The sequence below is a fragment of the Phoenix dactylifera genome, unplaced genomic scaffold, assembly GCF_009389715.1.
Source record: "Phoenix dactylifera cultivar Barhee BC4 unplaced genomic scaffold, palm_55x_up_171113_PBpolish2nd_filt_p 000776F, whole genome shotgun sequence".
NCBI classification, from domain to species: Eukaryota; Viridiplantae; Streptophyta; class Magnoliopsida; order Arecales; family Arecaceae; genus Phoenix; species Phoenix dactylifera.
The window spans coordinates 47,902-63,877 of NW_024068147.1; the positions used below are offsets into that span (position 1 = coordinate 47,902).

General features: G+C 40.9%; 1 protein-coding gene and 1 long non-coding RNA gene across 5 annotated transcripts in view; one reads left to right on the plus strand and one right to left on the minus strand.

Annotated features, from left to right (window-relative positions):
* Positions 1-15,976, plus strand: part of LOC120107153 — a 34,183-nt gene that overhangs the window by 15,470 nt on the left and 2,737 nt on the right. For 3 of the 4 annotated variants that reach the window (XM_039120327.1, XM_039120329.1, XM_039120326.1), the window contains exons 4-5: positions 3,665-3,799; positions 13,912-13,994. In XM_039120327.1, the coding sequence (XP_038976255.1) occupies positions 3,665-3,799; positions 13,912-13,994 (218 nt within the window). The remainder of the gene's footprint in view (positions 1-3,664; positions 3,800-13,911; positions 13,995-15,976) is intronic. The other variant, XM_039120328.1, reaches the window with a different exon arrangement.
* Positions 6,291-7,250, minus strand: LOC120107154. Its single transcript, XR_005509081.1, has 2 exons — positions 6,473-7,250; positions 6,291-6,388 (listed from the first exon to the last, which is right to left on the minus strand). It is a non-coding gene; the product is annotated as an uncharacterized LOC120107154 (long non-coding RNA).

Genomic DNA, 15,976 nt, shown 5'->3' on the forward strand with positions numbered 1-15,976 from the left:
TTTAGTAAAATTGTACAAGTATAGGAGGAGTCTAATTTTCAATGTTCTTGCTTACTTGCTAGATGCAAGTCCCTATCCATCTGGTAGTCCCACTGCCGCTCACTGATATCGATGTACTCCTAGGCATACATCGAATTTGCCTTCTTGATCTGAATCTTTGCCCTCTCCATCATATAATACAAGAAGCCCATCTAAGGATACTTTTCACTGTCCACGGCCTGAAGCATTTGTACAATTGTTTGATAGCCTTCATTATCTTTTTGGTCCGCTGCCAGAAGTCTACCTCGTCACCAAGTCCTCCATAGTGCTTCGTTTAGTGCCGGCCCTCGCAAATCTACTTTTTTACTACTCGGAATTGACAAATATCTAACATAGGGATGGTTTGCTGTGCTGATACTAGGCACCGTACCAGTTGTCGGGCAGCACGAGTCATACGGAGAAGGCATGTGGATCTAAATTGCGGATGGTGACTCCTACTGGAATCTTTCTAGAGAACTTCTTTCTAGTACCAAAAGTGTCTAGCATAGATACAATACGACCATCGCCTTTGCTGACGGCCTTCCTAACTGAGGAGGTTCTTCTAGACTTTAGATCTACCTTGTTGCTCGCAGAACCAGAGCCCGACTCGTAGGATAAGGGCCTAAATCGAGCCATATGCCTGGCCACCTTATCCTGCTGCTACTGATCATCCAGGCTTGTCTGAATGACAGCCTGCATCTGTGTCTCGTTTTCTAAAGTGGTCGTCTCCTTTGACTTCTTGGAGTGATAGGAAGGTGGCTCTGCCGCTTGGCAGTCCACTTTCGCTTTTTTCTTGACAACCTTCTCCTTCGTTGCTTTGAAATCAGTAAAGTACTTCTTTATTAGCTGTCGAAACTCCTGTGGATATTTCTAACACATAGATATGTTGGGGTAACCACTAGCTAAGTTTCTGAACTTGTTTGATAGAACCATAATTCAAACCAATATTACGCTATTGCTCTTTTTTTTTTAATGGTTTCATCCAGTTCGTCAGTTTATCAATTATTTAAAAATAGTAAAATTTTGTTACAATTAAAATAATATTTTTTAATTCAGAAAATATATCTGATTTATCTAATACATAGTACTAATTTTTAAAATTTTATTTATTTATTTTTATATTTTTAATAATTTTTAAATTAAAAAATATGTTTAAATATTATAAATTAAGAAAAACATATTTTTTACTTTAGAAAATATTTCTAAATATGTATTACATACAACTAATTTTTCATAATTTTTGGTATTAATTATATATATTAAAGTATTTTTTAAATTAAAAAAATAATTTTAAAATATAAATATTTTAAAAAATTAATTTGAGCTTAGATCCGTATAGAATCCTAGCATGGATGCTACATATATTTTTCTAGATCCATAGCTATGGGTCAAAGTTTACTTTTTTTAAAAAAAAATTTAAAAATTTACTTCTAGGCCTCTATGCGCATGATCGGATCAAAACTTGAATAAATAGACACCAAATTTATAGTTTTTTAATTTTATTTAATTTTAATCTAAAATTATATTTTTAATATTTAAAAATTTTATATATTCTAAAAATTTAAAATTTAAGGTGATTGTGTGGATTATCCATAGATCTACAACATATGATAAAATCATGCCAAAATCAAAATATTGAGCATAATCTTTCCTTATTTTGTAAATTTCAAGATATTTTTGGGTGTCCAAAAAAAAGGAGAGAAAATGAGATAGGAAAGAGGAAGGATACCTTATTTAGGGTTGGATTCTTCTTCAATCGTGCTGAATCAACATAATTTTCGCCGTGGGGAAAGGGGGTTATTCGAATAGGTTGAAAAGGCCTGAGATTTTTTGCCATGGAGGAGAGGTTATTCGAATAGGTTGGGAAAGTTTGAGAAACTTCTCTGGCCTTCCCAACTTATCTTTAAAACAAAAGAAAGAGAGAGACGAGGGGGGCTGGTTCGGAACTGGTTCGACTCGGTGCGAACTGGACTGTTCGCACCGGTTCTGCATGGAACTGGCTGGTTCGGACCGAGTCCATGTGGTTTGCGGCCGGTTTCGGCCGGTTTCTATTGGTTTGAGACCGGTTCCAATTCGGAGCTGGTTCCAAGAGCAAATAGGTGAACCGACCCGGTCTCCCACCGGGTTGGTCGATACAGGCTGAACTGGGCGGTTCGACTCAGTTTGGCAAACTTTGGTCCAACCTATATTTTGTTAGGATTATACACATGAGAGATGTCAGAGAAAAATGAGTGGGAGGAAATTGTCTTTCCCCTGGCTGCTGATGCAACAATTAATTTTTTTTTGTTGTAGTTACAAAATTTTACTAAATCCACTTTGTTTCGGAAGGTATTTATCCACAGTCTATATTGGTGAAACCAGTATCGTCTGTGCCACAAAGATGAAACTCATGCTGTACTTTATATCATCAGTAAGAATCTTCTGGCTCATTGATTTGTTTTATCTTCACTTTGTACTTCTTAAGGCTCACTTTTCATACTCATTTATATACATGTGCGCTGTCTGTAGTGTATATTTGCTGCATGTCCATCTGGAACTCCTTCTAAATTCTAAAAGAATGTACCGTCATAAACCCATTTGACCTGGAAAGGTTGAAGAGAATGATGGATCATATGGGTTGAAGATTTGGGAGAATGAAGAATCACAATCATGCAACATTTAATTTGATTGCACTCTAATACCTTGTTGGGGCTTTATGGCTCTGACATTAATATATGACTTCAGCACACGCAATTGTCACTTGTAGATCAATTCATTGTATATATGCAAACAAGAGTATAAGATAGAAAAATAAGGGAGAAAAATATGAGTGAAATAGTAAATTGGAGAAAGAAAAGGAACAGAATGAAAAAAAGCAGCTGCACCAAGGTACATCATACTGGACCGACTAGGCAGTATGGGGCGTACCGAGACTCAGTATAGTTGGCGTACCAACACTTGGTACGTTAAAAAAATTTTGTACTGTACCGTACCAATACTGTGCTAGTGTAGCACCAGTACGGAATCTGGTACCGAGATGGTGAACTTTGAGCTGCACTGTCTATTGTTACAACATGTGCCCGTGGCCAACCTTCCCCTGGACAGAGACATTAGGGCATCAATTCTTATGTGGATAACTACCCAAGTCCTCTAAAAGTGCTGTAAGTGGGACCCACTTAGTGCAATTCTATGCAAAGCTAGACCCATGAAATTTTGTGGGTTGAGACCTGTACTTTGTGAAACCTATTTAATATCACATATTTTCTGTAAGACAGTCTCCATATTTTCTTTGTATTATTTTCCTTGAAGTGGATCTTGAAACTTTAGCTGACTTGTAGTGTTGCCATAGAAATAGGTAATTTTCATGCTAATGGTGTCTAGAATGTTTCTTAATGTTACTGGATGTTGACATGCAAACATTTTCATGTGGTCTGGCATATGAAGTGGTTACCGACTAGCTTAGCATCTTTGCTCCTGCACTTTCACAACCATGTTCTTTGTTTGTTATTGCACTTAGTTGTTCATCCTGTCGACGTGATTTGCATACTTTTTCACCATTCTAGTAGAGTCATTGTGTTTACTGATTGACATAAAGTTAATATATACTTTGTTTCAAAGCCTTCATTTTGTATTTTTGGCTCTAAGAAGATTTGGAAAGTTGTGACAGTTATTGGAATTGGATCCCGAGCATGTCATTGCTCATGGACAAGTGACTTTGTCGCATAAGCAAAGGCTAATAGATGAAGTTTTGGAGCAATCATATGAAATTGCACTAGGAAGTGGATTGTTTGGACATTGCTTGGTAAGAGTATAACCCTGCTCTTTTTCTATTTACTTTTCAAGATAATCTTCCAAATTGTTCTTACTTCTTAGAATATTTTTTGTGTAAATATTTTGCTTGTTTATTTGATCTTACTGCTCATGTGAACTTGGTTGAAGTCATTTTCAACATGGGAATGAGGACTAATGAGATATTGATGTAACTTCCTAGATATTTGTGAACAATTATTTCTCTTTCTCTCTTGACCACCATATCTATGGTATCATTCAAGATTTAAGAAACTATTTCATTGCTATCTCTTGAGGTTAAAAAAGGGTGGCCTTGTGCATGAGGCTCTTGACACTATGGGGTCTCAGGAAGGTCAAATTTATGCAGCCTTACCCCACTTGTGGTGAGCCTATTTCCGTTTTTTGAACCCGTGACACCTAGGTTACAATGGAGCAACCTTAACAATGTGCCAAGGTTCACCCTCGGTTTGATCCCTTTAGGTAGAGTTTCAATTTTTTCATAGTTGTGGTAGTTCCAGAGGTTTTGCTCTAAGACTCATAGTTTCGATCAAATATGTTAGAAATAAGATCCAAAAATTTTTAAAAATAATAGAAAATAAAATAAATTAGGGAAAGTGATTTGAAATTTTTTATAATATTTTGCTCCTTTAGGATTATAACTTGTTACAGTTGGGTAGTTTTAGGCTGCAACTAGTTTATATCGAAGCTAAATGCATGAAATATATCATAGAAATGTTACGGTATATTGAGGTTCTACATCACCTAAGCACCATTTGTTTAAGAGGATGTATCAAAACTTTTGGATGCTTGGACATGGTAGGACACAAGGTTCGCCGTACCGGTCCGGGTCGGCGTACCGGCGGCCGGCCAGACCAGTACGGTACCGGTCCGGACCGGTACGTACCGGTCACTACCGGTACCGTACCGGCCGGTTCGTAGAGCCAGGCATTTTTTTTTTTAAAATGTGTCTCTGTTCGATCTTAAATTAAGTGAAAATTGATGTTTTTTTATTGCTTTTTTCATGATTTTTGATGTTTTTATATTTAAATTTAGGGTTGAAATTTGAAACATATATAATGCATGATTGCATGTTATGTTTTCTTCCCGTTCCAAATGATAAAATCATACACATAAAATATCTTCAAATTAAGATAAAATCATTTACATACATTTAAAGTACTCTAAGATATCTAAAATCGGGACGAGTGTCGATGGCTCTCGTAGATATCTGGATCATAAGTATAATCAGGAGGCAAATCAATCCAATCAGAAGAAACGCGCGGCAGATTATAAGAACTGTCGGATCTCTCGCTCACGCTCTGGCTCTGAGAGGTGTCCTCTGATTGTGTAGGGGCCCATCCAAATATGGCGGAAGCAAAATCCAATGCACGATATCCATATTCGCCAGGCTGAGGCTGTGGATAATAGAATCCGTATCCGTATGTTGTCGGATCTGCAGTCGTATCCTGTCTTCCTGAACGACCTCGAGGAGCCCGTCTTCTATATCCAATGATATCCTCACGAAATCTATCAGGTGGTCGACCGTGGTCCGTATTTTGTGTAGCACCCATAAATTGAGACTCACCGGTGAAATAAAGACCACCCTCCGGCTGTGTCTCATGAGTACCATACTGTCCTCCGCTCCTTCCATGGCTAGAAGATCCATCACCACCAGAACCTTCATCGCTGCTAGTCCAAGTCTCTTCCTCGACACTCTCCATTGGGATTCTTTGTTTTCCTTTCCTGGCCCTCTCTGTCTGGCTCCCCTGTGCCTGCGATTGATCAGCTCTGGAAGTGCGTGGAATATTGCGCTCAGCCCATTGCTCTGGATCGACCCCAGCTTCGGTGGCTATGAAGGTAGCTGGTCGTGGAGGCGATCCTAGCTCGTCAAGCTCGGGCTCCTGCTGCTGGCCTACAAGCCAGCCGAGTAGTGGATCATCGTCATTAGCGGTGAAGGACCCGTAAATGGGATCTGTATACTTGACCTCCACTTCCTCCTGGATGCATTTTAGCCTCAACTGCAAATTGTAATGCACATAAACAAGGTCGTTGAGGCGCTTTTGCGTCAAACGGTTTCTTTGTTTGCTGTGGATAAGGGCGAAGGTGGACCAATTGCGCTCACATCCACTAGAGAAGACTGTTTGGGAGAGGATCCGGATAGCTATCCACTTTAAATTTCTCGCGGATCCGCCAAAATGCACCCACCAGTCAGCTGCAAAAATATTTATGAAAATTACATATATGCTAGTTCCATAATAGTAACTAAGTAACACCAGGTGAATGTTTTCCTGATGTGTCACGTACCTGGATTCATATTGTGTTTGTTGACGACAGCTGCTCGTTGGCCAAAACTTTAGCTGTCCTTTCTAAATAATTTGCTCTGTGAAAAATAAGCATAAGAAAACCATGTTAATAATTGAAGATGCCGATATACTTACACATGCTGGTAATTACTAAATCATAATTACCTCTTCAAGGCATAGGGCCGCTTTTTCTAGATCTGCCTCCATCTTGTAAATTACATTACGCAAAGCATCCAGAAGTGTTTCATCCATACCAATTCCATCTATGCTGTACTGAAACCGGGGGTTTAGATAGTATGCTGCACATATACGAGACTATCTTAGCATAATTATATAATTATATCCATCACTATAATTGTCACTATAATTATATCTTAGCTTACCTGCTAGATGTAATTCCGTACCCATTTGCGCTCCCCACCGTTGCTCAATGATGTTGATGTATAACCGGCCATGTGCTGGATCTGCCTTCATAATCTGATCCTTTGCCTTGACCATCATGTGATACAAAAATTCCATCTGGGGGTAGATCTCGCTATCTACGGCCCGCAGCACTTCATATAATGGTTTGATAGCTTTGACTATTGTAGTAGCCCGCTGCCAGAATGGCTGTCTCGTCACTAAGTCTTCTATCTTGCTCCCTTCAGTGCCGGCATAAGAATATCTACTATCATACGGTCATACCACTCGGAACTGGCAAACATCTGACGTAGGGCTCCTCTCTTCTCGAGTATGCTATCAAGTGCAATGAAGTTGGTAGCAAACCGTGTGACTCCTGATCTCAGAATCTCTCTCCCTGCATACTTTCTCATCAATGAAAGGACCCAGTTATGGTTATAAATATACCTGGTAATGCGTTGGGCTGTCTCCACCGTTTGTTGCACCCTACGGATCTTTTCAATGTCCATCAACATAAGATCGATACAATGTGCAGCACATGGGGTCCAGAAAATATGTGGCCGCCGCTCTATCAAGACCTGCCCGGCAGCCTTATATTGCGGCCCATTATCAGTGACGACCTGCACGATATTCTCCTCTCCTACCAGATCAATCACATCCTCCATAAGTTTCAGCATGTACGAGGTGTTGTGCACATAAGCTGAAGCATCAATCGACTTGTGGAAGAAGGTCTTAGCATCACAGTATGTCAGGAAGTTGATGATGCTCTTAGTCCATATATGGGCCACTTGCTCTTGTAGGAGTCAATCCAATTCTCCAGGTCCTCCTTATTGTTGTCAAGAAGCTCACCGTATATGTCCTTCGGGCCTGGAGGAGCTACATCGGGACCGGCAGCTTGTATGGCGGCAATGGCAGACCTGTAGTATGTATTGTCTGCCACATTCGCTGGGATGTGGCTGAAGTGAAATCAGGATCCAATAGCTCGCCACATTGTTTTCTTCTTATCCTTCATCCACATTGTGTCTACCCTCTGCTGCCTTGAATCTCTACTGGGGAGAGCATGCGGATCTACATCATGAATTGTCGCTCCTTGTGGAATTCCTCTAGATGACTTCTTTCGGCTACCAAAACTACCCAGCATAGATGAAATCCGGCCACGTTCTTTGCCGACGCCCTTCCTGACTGAAGTTGTCCTCAAGAACTCTGGATCTTGTCTAGTGCTCCCAGAACCGCCGCCCGACTCGTATGCAGAGGGCCCAAATCGAGCCCTTTGCCTGGCCACCTCCTCCTGCTGCTACTGATCATCCAGGCTTGCATGCATGGCCGCCTGAATATCTGCCTCCTCATCTAGATCCTCGACCTCCTCTGGTTCTCTAGAGTGATAAGAAGGTGGCTCTACCGCTTGGCGATCGACCTCCGCCCTCTTCTTGGAAGCCATCTTCTTCGCTTCTTTGGCCTCAGTGAGATTCTGCCTCATCAGCACATGAATCTCGCTAGGTCAATTTGGGCACGTAGCAACCTCACCGGAATTTCCGGCTAAGTGTTGCTTCAACCTGGTTACCCCTCTCTTGAAAATCTTGTCGCAAAACTTGCATTGAAACTGGTGTCGTTGCCTCTCACTTCCAAGTCTTCGCCCATTAGACCGGCCAATATCATGATTTGCAGGGTTCGTTTTTCTTGATGGCTCCATTTTTATCATAAAAGGACAACTTATCAAAAAATTAAGCTAATAAAGTAAATTTTTGCATTATCTTATTATTTAAGTAATTTATAAACTATTTTTTTAAATAAATTATTAACAAAATTAATGAAATAACATATGACAAAAAAACCGCACCTTAAATAGTCTCCGCTGGATTTTTTGGGCAGGACCTCCTCCTCAATTTGTGGGCTATCTCTCAAATCTTCCCGTCCCTGATTACTCTTCAGAGGCTCATTCCTGAATTTTAGTTATTCTGGAGTTATTAACAGAGCCTCTCGTTTGATTTTTATAACCGAATGAGCGAGGAAAGAAGTGGCCGAGAGGCCACTTCTTTCGTGCTGTCAACTCAAAAAAATAAGTGGCCGAGAGCCACTTCTTTTTTTAAAACAAAAGTATCAGAAAAGAAGTGGCCGAGAGGCCACTTCTTTATATTTTTGATGGGAAGGAGTGGCCGGAGGCCACTTCCTTTTCCATCAAAAAAAAAAGCTGTGGCCGACAGGCCACAGCTTTTTTTTTATTGCTTTTTTTTTATTATTATTTGAAAGAAGTGGCCCGTGGGCCACTTCTTCCTTAAAACCACACGCCACGCGGTGGTTTTAAAAACCACAGCGCGTGGCGCTGTGGTTCCCAAAAAAAAACCCGGCTTTTTTTTTTTGGAAAGAAGTGGCCTGTGGGCCACTTTTTCCTTAAAACCACGCGCGGTGCGTGGTTTTAAAAAAGCTGGGTTTTCTTTTAAAAAAAAGCCAGGTATTTTTTTTTTGGGAACAACAGCGCCACGCGCTGTGGTTTTTAAAACCACGGCATGGCGCGTGGTTTTAAAAACCATGCGCCCGCGTGTGGTTTTAAGGAAGAAGTGGCCCAAAAAAATAAGTGGCCGAGAGCCACTTCTTTTTTTAAAACAAAAGTATCAGAAAAGAAGTGGCCGAGAGGCCACTTCCTTGTATTTTTGATGGGAAGGAGTGGCCGGAGGCCACTTCCTTTCCCATCAAAAAAAAAAGCTGTGGGCCACAGCTTTTTTTTTTTATTATTTGAAAGAAGTGGCCCGTGGGCCACTTCTTTCCAAAAAAAAAACCCGGCTTTTTTTAAGGAAGACTTTCAAAAAAAAAGCCGGGTTTTTTTTTTGGGAACCACAGCGTCCTTCCCATCAAAAATACAAAGAAGTGGCCTCTCGGCCACTTATTTTCTGATACTTTTGTTTTAAAAAAAGAAGTGGCTCTCAGCCACTTATTTTTTTGAGTTGACAGCACGAAAGAAGTGGCCTCTCGGCCACTTCTTTCCTCGCTCGTTCGGTTATAAAAAACGAACGAGAGGCTCTGTTAATAACTCCAGAATAACTAAAATCCAGGAATGAGCCTCTGAAGAGTAATCAGAAACGGGAAGATTTGAGAGATAGCCCACAAATTGAGGAGGAGGTCCTGCCCAAAAAATCCAGTGGAGACTATTTAAGTTGCGGTTTTTTTGTCCTATGTTATTTCATTAATTTTGTTAATAATTTATTTAAAAAAATAGTTTATAAATTACTTAAATAATAAGATAGTGCAAAAATTTACGTTATTAGCTTAATTTTTTGATAAGTTGTCCTTCTATGATAGAAATGGAGCCATCAAGAAAAACGAACCCTGCAAAGCGTGATATTGGCTGGTCTTATGGGCGAAGACTTGGAAGTGAGGGGCAACGACACCAGTTTCAATGCAAGTTTTGCGACAAGGTTTTCAAGGGAGGAGGGGTAACCAGGTTGAAGCAACACTTAGCCGGAAATTCCGGTGAGGTTGCTACGTGCCCAAATTGTCCTAGCGAGATTCGTGTGCTGATGAGGCAGAATCTCGCTGAGGCCAAAGAAGCGAAGGAGATGGCTTCCAAGAAGAGGGCGGAGGTCGATCGCCAAGCGGCAGAGCCACCTTCTTATCACTCTAGGGAGCCAGAGGAGGTCGAGGATCTAGATGAGGAGGAGGCGGATATTCAGGCGGCCATGCATGCAAGCCTGGATGACAGTGGCAGCAGGAGGAGGTGGCCAGGCATAGGGCTCGATTTGGGCCCTCTTCATACGAGTCGGGCGGCGGTTCTGGGAGCACTAGAAAAGATCCAGAGTTCTTGAGGATAACTTCAGTCAGGGAGGGCGTCAGCAAAGAATGTGGCCGGATTTCATCTATGCTGGGTAGTTTTGGTAGCCGAAAGAAATCATCTAGAGGAATTCCACAAGGAGCGACAATTCATGATGTAGATCCGCATGCTCTCCCCAGTAGAGATTCAAAGCAGCAGAGGGTAGACACAATGTGGATGAAGGATAAGAAGAAAACTATGTGGCGAGCTATTGGATCCTGGTTTCACTTCAGCCACATCCCAGCGAATGTGGCAGACAATACATACTACAGGTCTGCCATTGCCGCCATACAAGCTGCCGGTCCCGGTGTAGCTCCTCCAGGCCCGAAGGACATATACGGTGAGCTTCTTGACAACAATAAGGAGGAGCTGGAGAATTGGATTGACTCCTACAAGAGCAAGTGGCCCATATATGGACTAACCATCATGTGCGATGGTTGGACCGGTCCGACCAAGCGGAGCATCATCAACTTTCTGACATACTGTGATGCTAAGACCTTCTTCCACAAGTCGATTGATGCTTCGGCTTATGTGCACAACACCTCGTACATGCTGAAACTTATGAAGGATGTGATTGATTTGGTAGGAGAGGAGAATGTCGTGCAGGTCGTCACTGATAATGGGCCGCAATATAAGGCTGCCGGGCAGGTCTTGATGGAGCGGCGGCCACATATTTGCTAGACCCCATGTGCTGCACATTGTATCGATCTTATGTTGATGGACATTGGAAAGATCTGTTGGGTGCAACAAACGGTGGAGACAGCCCAACGCATTACCAGGTATATTTATAACCATAACTGGGTTTTTTCATTGATGAGAAAGTATGCAGGGGGAGAGATTCTGAGACCAGGAGTCACACGGTTTGCTACCAACTTCATCGCACTTGATAGCATACTCGAGAAGAGAGGAGCCCTACATCAGATGTTTACCAGTTCCGAGTGGTATGATAGTAGATATTCTTATGCCGGCACTGAAGGGAGCAAGATAGAAGACTTGGTGACGAAACAGCCATTCTGGCAGCGGGCTACTACAATAGTCAAAGCTATCAAACCATTATATGAAGTGCTGCGGGCCGTAGATAGCGAGATCTACCCCCAAATGGAATTTTTGTATCACATGATGGTCAAGGCAAAGGATCAGATTATGGAGGCAGATCCAGCACATGGCCGATCATACATCAACATCATTGAGCAACGGTGGGGAGCGCAAATGGGTACGGAATTACATCTAGCAGGTAAGCTAAGATATAATTATAGTGACAATTATAGTGATGGATATAATTATATAATTATGCTAAGATAGTCTTGTATATGTGCAGCATACTACCTAAACCCCCGGTTTCAGTACAGCATAGATGGAATTGGTATGGATGAAACACTTCTGGATGCTTTGCGTAATGTGATTTACAAGATGGAGGCAGATCCAGAAAAAGCGGCCCTATGTCTTGAAGAGGTAATTATGATTTAGTAATTACCAGCATGTGTAAGTATATCGGCATCTTCAATTATTAACATGGTTTTCTTATGCTTATTTTTCATAGAGCAAATTATTTAGAGAGGCAGCTATAGTTTTGGCCAACGAGCGGCTGTCGTCAGCAAACACAATATGAATCCAGGTACGTGACACATCAGGAAAACATTTACTTGGTGTTACTTAGTTACTATTATGGAACTAGCATATATGTAATTTTCATAAATATTTTTGCAGCTGAATGGTGGGTGCATTTTGGCGGATCCGCGAGAAATCTAAAGCGGATAGCTATCCGGATCCTCTCCCAAACAGTCTCCTCTAGTGGATGTGAGCGCAATTGGTCCACCTTCGCCCCTATCCACAGCAAACAAAGAAACCGTTTGACGCAAAAGCGCCTCAACGACCTTGTTTATGTGCATTATAATTTGCGGTTGAGGCTAAAGTGCATCCAGGAGGAAGTGGAGCTCAAGTATACAGATCCCATTTACGGGTCCTTCACCGCTGATGACGATGATCCACTACTCGGCTGGCTTGTAGGCCAGCAGCAGGAGCCCGAGCTTGACGAGCCAGGATCGCCTCCACGACCAGCTACCTTCATAGCCACCGAAGCTGGGGTCGATCCAGAGCAATGGGCTGAGCGCAATATTCCACGCACTCCCAGAGCTGATCTGCCGCAGGCACAGGGGAGCCAGACAAAGAGGGCCAGGAAAGGAAAACAAAGAATCCCAATGGAGAGTGTCGAGGAAGAGACTTGGACTAGCAGCGATGAAGGTTCTGGTGGTGATGGATCTTCTAGCCATGGAGGGAGCGGAGGACAGTATGGTACTCATGAGACACAGCCGGAGGGTGGTCTTTATTTCACCGGTGAGTCCCAATTTATGGGTGCTACACAGGATACGGACCACGGTCGACCACCTGATAGATTTCGTGAGGATATCATTGGATATAGAAGACGGGCTCCTCGAGGTCGTTCAGGAAGACAGGATACGACTGCAGATCCGACAACATATGGATACGGATTCTATTATCCACAGCCTCAGCCTGACGAATATGGATATGGTGCATTGGATTTTGCTTCCGCCATATTTGGATGGGCCCCTACATAATCAGAGGACACCTCTCAGAGCCAAAGCGTGAGCGAGAGATCCGACAGTTCTTATAAGCTGGCGCGCGTTCCTTCTGATTGGGTTGATTTGCCTCCTCCTGATTATACTTACGATCCAGATATCTACGAGAGCCATCGGCACTCGTCCCGATTTTAGATATCCTAAAGTACTTTAAATGTATGTAAATGATTGTATCTTAATTTGAAGATATTTTATGTGTATGATTTTATCATTTGGAACGGGAGGAAAACATAACATGCAATCATGCATCATATATGTTTCAAATTTCAACCCTAAATTTAAATATAAAAACATCAAAAATCATGAAAAAAGCAATAAAAAAACATCAATTTTCACTTAATTTAAGATCCAACAGAGACAACATTTTTAAAAAAAAATGTCTGGCTCTGCGAACCGGCCGGTATGTACCGGTCCGGACGGCCACCGGTACGTCGACCCGGACCGGTACGGCGAACCTTGGGCGGTACGCTTCGGTATGGATGGTACGGAGCTTGTACCGACTAGAAGGTGTGTTTTGTATCGGTTTTTTACCGGTACGGGGCGGTATGGCCTGTACAAGGTGGTATGGGGCGGTATGGCAGACCATGGTTAGTTGAGTTTTCCAACCAGTACTTTGAGGCTTCACAGATTCTAGTTAATAAGGTTAGAAATGACTGAAATTCATGCTTGAGGCATGATATTTATTGTCATGGTAAGATTGCCAACTTTTGTGTTGAAGTGTCCAAACTTTGAGGATTTAATTTGGCATTTATCCATTTTTATTTATTGTATTTTCACTTTCTTTGAACTGTATAGAAGCCTTCAGAGTCTGAACTGCAATGGATATGTCTGTCAGTTATGCATTATAGCTAGCTTTTGGCTAGTTTTTGTTCGGTTGACTTATTGGTTGAATGCTTGAACTTGCTCTTATGTAGATTTGCACATTTTTGTATATGCAATCAGATATGTACATACAAGTTGCTGATTCAGTACTTTGGAAATTAGAATGATTATAATTTTTCCTTGCTGGCTTTTGCTATGTTAGGCTGTTGATGCTGATTCCATTTCGAACCTGAGGAGCGAGCTTGGACACCAGCTAGCTATTAAGAGCCACAATCTAAAACTAAGGTAAGCTTCTATTCTTTGATTCATTATCGTTTTCCAAGTCAAATTAAGCTTGTCCCAGATCAAATTAGTCTTCTCCAAGACCTTTTTGTTTGTTTCTTTCTTTCATTCTTTGTTTCTTTTAAATAAAAAATTGCACTCAACTCAGAGAGCAGGTTAGCATCTTTGAGCTTCCAGCATCCTTAATTTCCTCAGCACTCTAATAGAACTCAGACTCCAACATTATTGGATCCTTAATTTTAGCATCCACATTATTTGATAAGCCCTGAATGCTAATGATTTGCCATGCGGTACGTGCATTAGTTTAATAAATCATGCTTGTTAGTTTAGTTATGAGTGAGGTGTAGGGAGAGACCCATTTTTTTTAATCTTCATTGGCTGATTGACATGATACCAAATAATTGGGTCTTTGTAGTGTGCGTACAGCTTTATAGAAGGCTAAAAAAATTGAAAGAAGTGTTATACAAAGTGTTTCTCATTTAGATTTTGGCAAATATATGTTAGTGGATGTATGCCTGAAATACAGTAAAGAAACCAAGGTGATCCAAATCCACTGAACAATTGTGAGGGAGTTATTTGGCTTGGATTACTTGGTGGAGATCAGTTATGCTACCCTAAGGTTCTAGTTGGATTGATTTGATAGGGTGCAAAAATAGAGTGATTTGCTTAGGAGAGGAAGAGAGACATTACTCTCTTAGAGAGAGAAGAGGAAAATTTAAGAGGGTCCCTAGACGTTATGAAATAAATAATATTAGAACACTTGTAAAATCAAAATTTGAAAATCCATAAAATTTAAAATAATCTTAGAAATCAAGAAAAATGAACTAACGAGAAAAAGCCAAAAAATAGTGAACCGGTACCTAACTGTATATGCATACTGAGTGTTGGTGAGGTTCAGTTCGCTACTATACTGTACCGGCACCTAACCAGCATGGTTCTTAGTTTGAAGATTACGGACCTTTGTCCTACCTATTACCTAGGCTTATTTTTTAACTAAATTTAGGCCTTAACCAACTGCCGGTGACACTAACAATGTAAGGAGGGACTATGGTTCAAAATGGATAAATACAATAATTAGATAAATGTAATTTCTAATTAATACAACCAATTCTAGTCATTTTCATCATTTGTATTCCTCTATCTTGAGGTTGTAAAATATAAAAAAGGTGCATAGGATGCCGACTAACATTGATGAGAATGATTTCTAAATTAAAAGAGCACTATTACAATAACAGAATGAGATCGAATAAGAAGTTCCTTGTTATATCATATGATGATGAACTACCAAATGAGGTCATAAAAGTACCATGAAGAAACTTATTTGGAGCTTAAATGAAAGATCACTATTTACATATTATTTGGGGTGACGGAGATTGTCATTGGTGTGAGAAAGGTTCGCAATCTTGGTACTGGATATTATATCGGTACCTTATCTGTTCGGTTTGGTACGGTACGGTACACCTATGCCGAAATAGCTTTTTTACCCAATTGCTTAATTTTTATCTCGATATGCCTCGATATGGACCGATACGCACCTCAGTATGCCTTGGTATGGGGGCAGTATGCCTCGGTACGAGCGGTACGGGGCTTGTACCGACTTGAAGTGGTGTTTCGTACCAGTTCTCTTCTGGTATTGTACGGTATGTCCCGTACTAGGTGGTATAGGGCGGTAGGGCAGTCCTTGGATGTGAGTATTGGTTAAGTAATTAAAATTTGATGCTGATGGTTTGTCAAAAGAGTTTTGATAAATTTAAATTTTATTTAAAAATAAAATTAAAGAATATTTCTCTTTTGCAAATGATTTATTGGATAAAGTGTTCTAATGATGTCTCATCGAACTTGAAAACCTAAAGGATGGGCAATCCGGTTATGAATTGGACACTAATTGAAAATTTTATAATACAGATTAAGGTACAAGTGGCTGAATCATTGCAAGAAGGGAAACCTAACAATGTTTGTAATATTGTTTTCTCATATCACTTAAA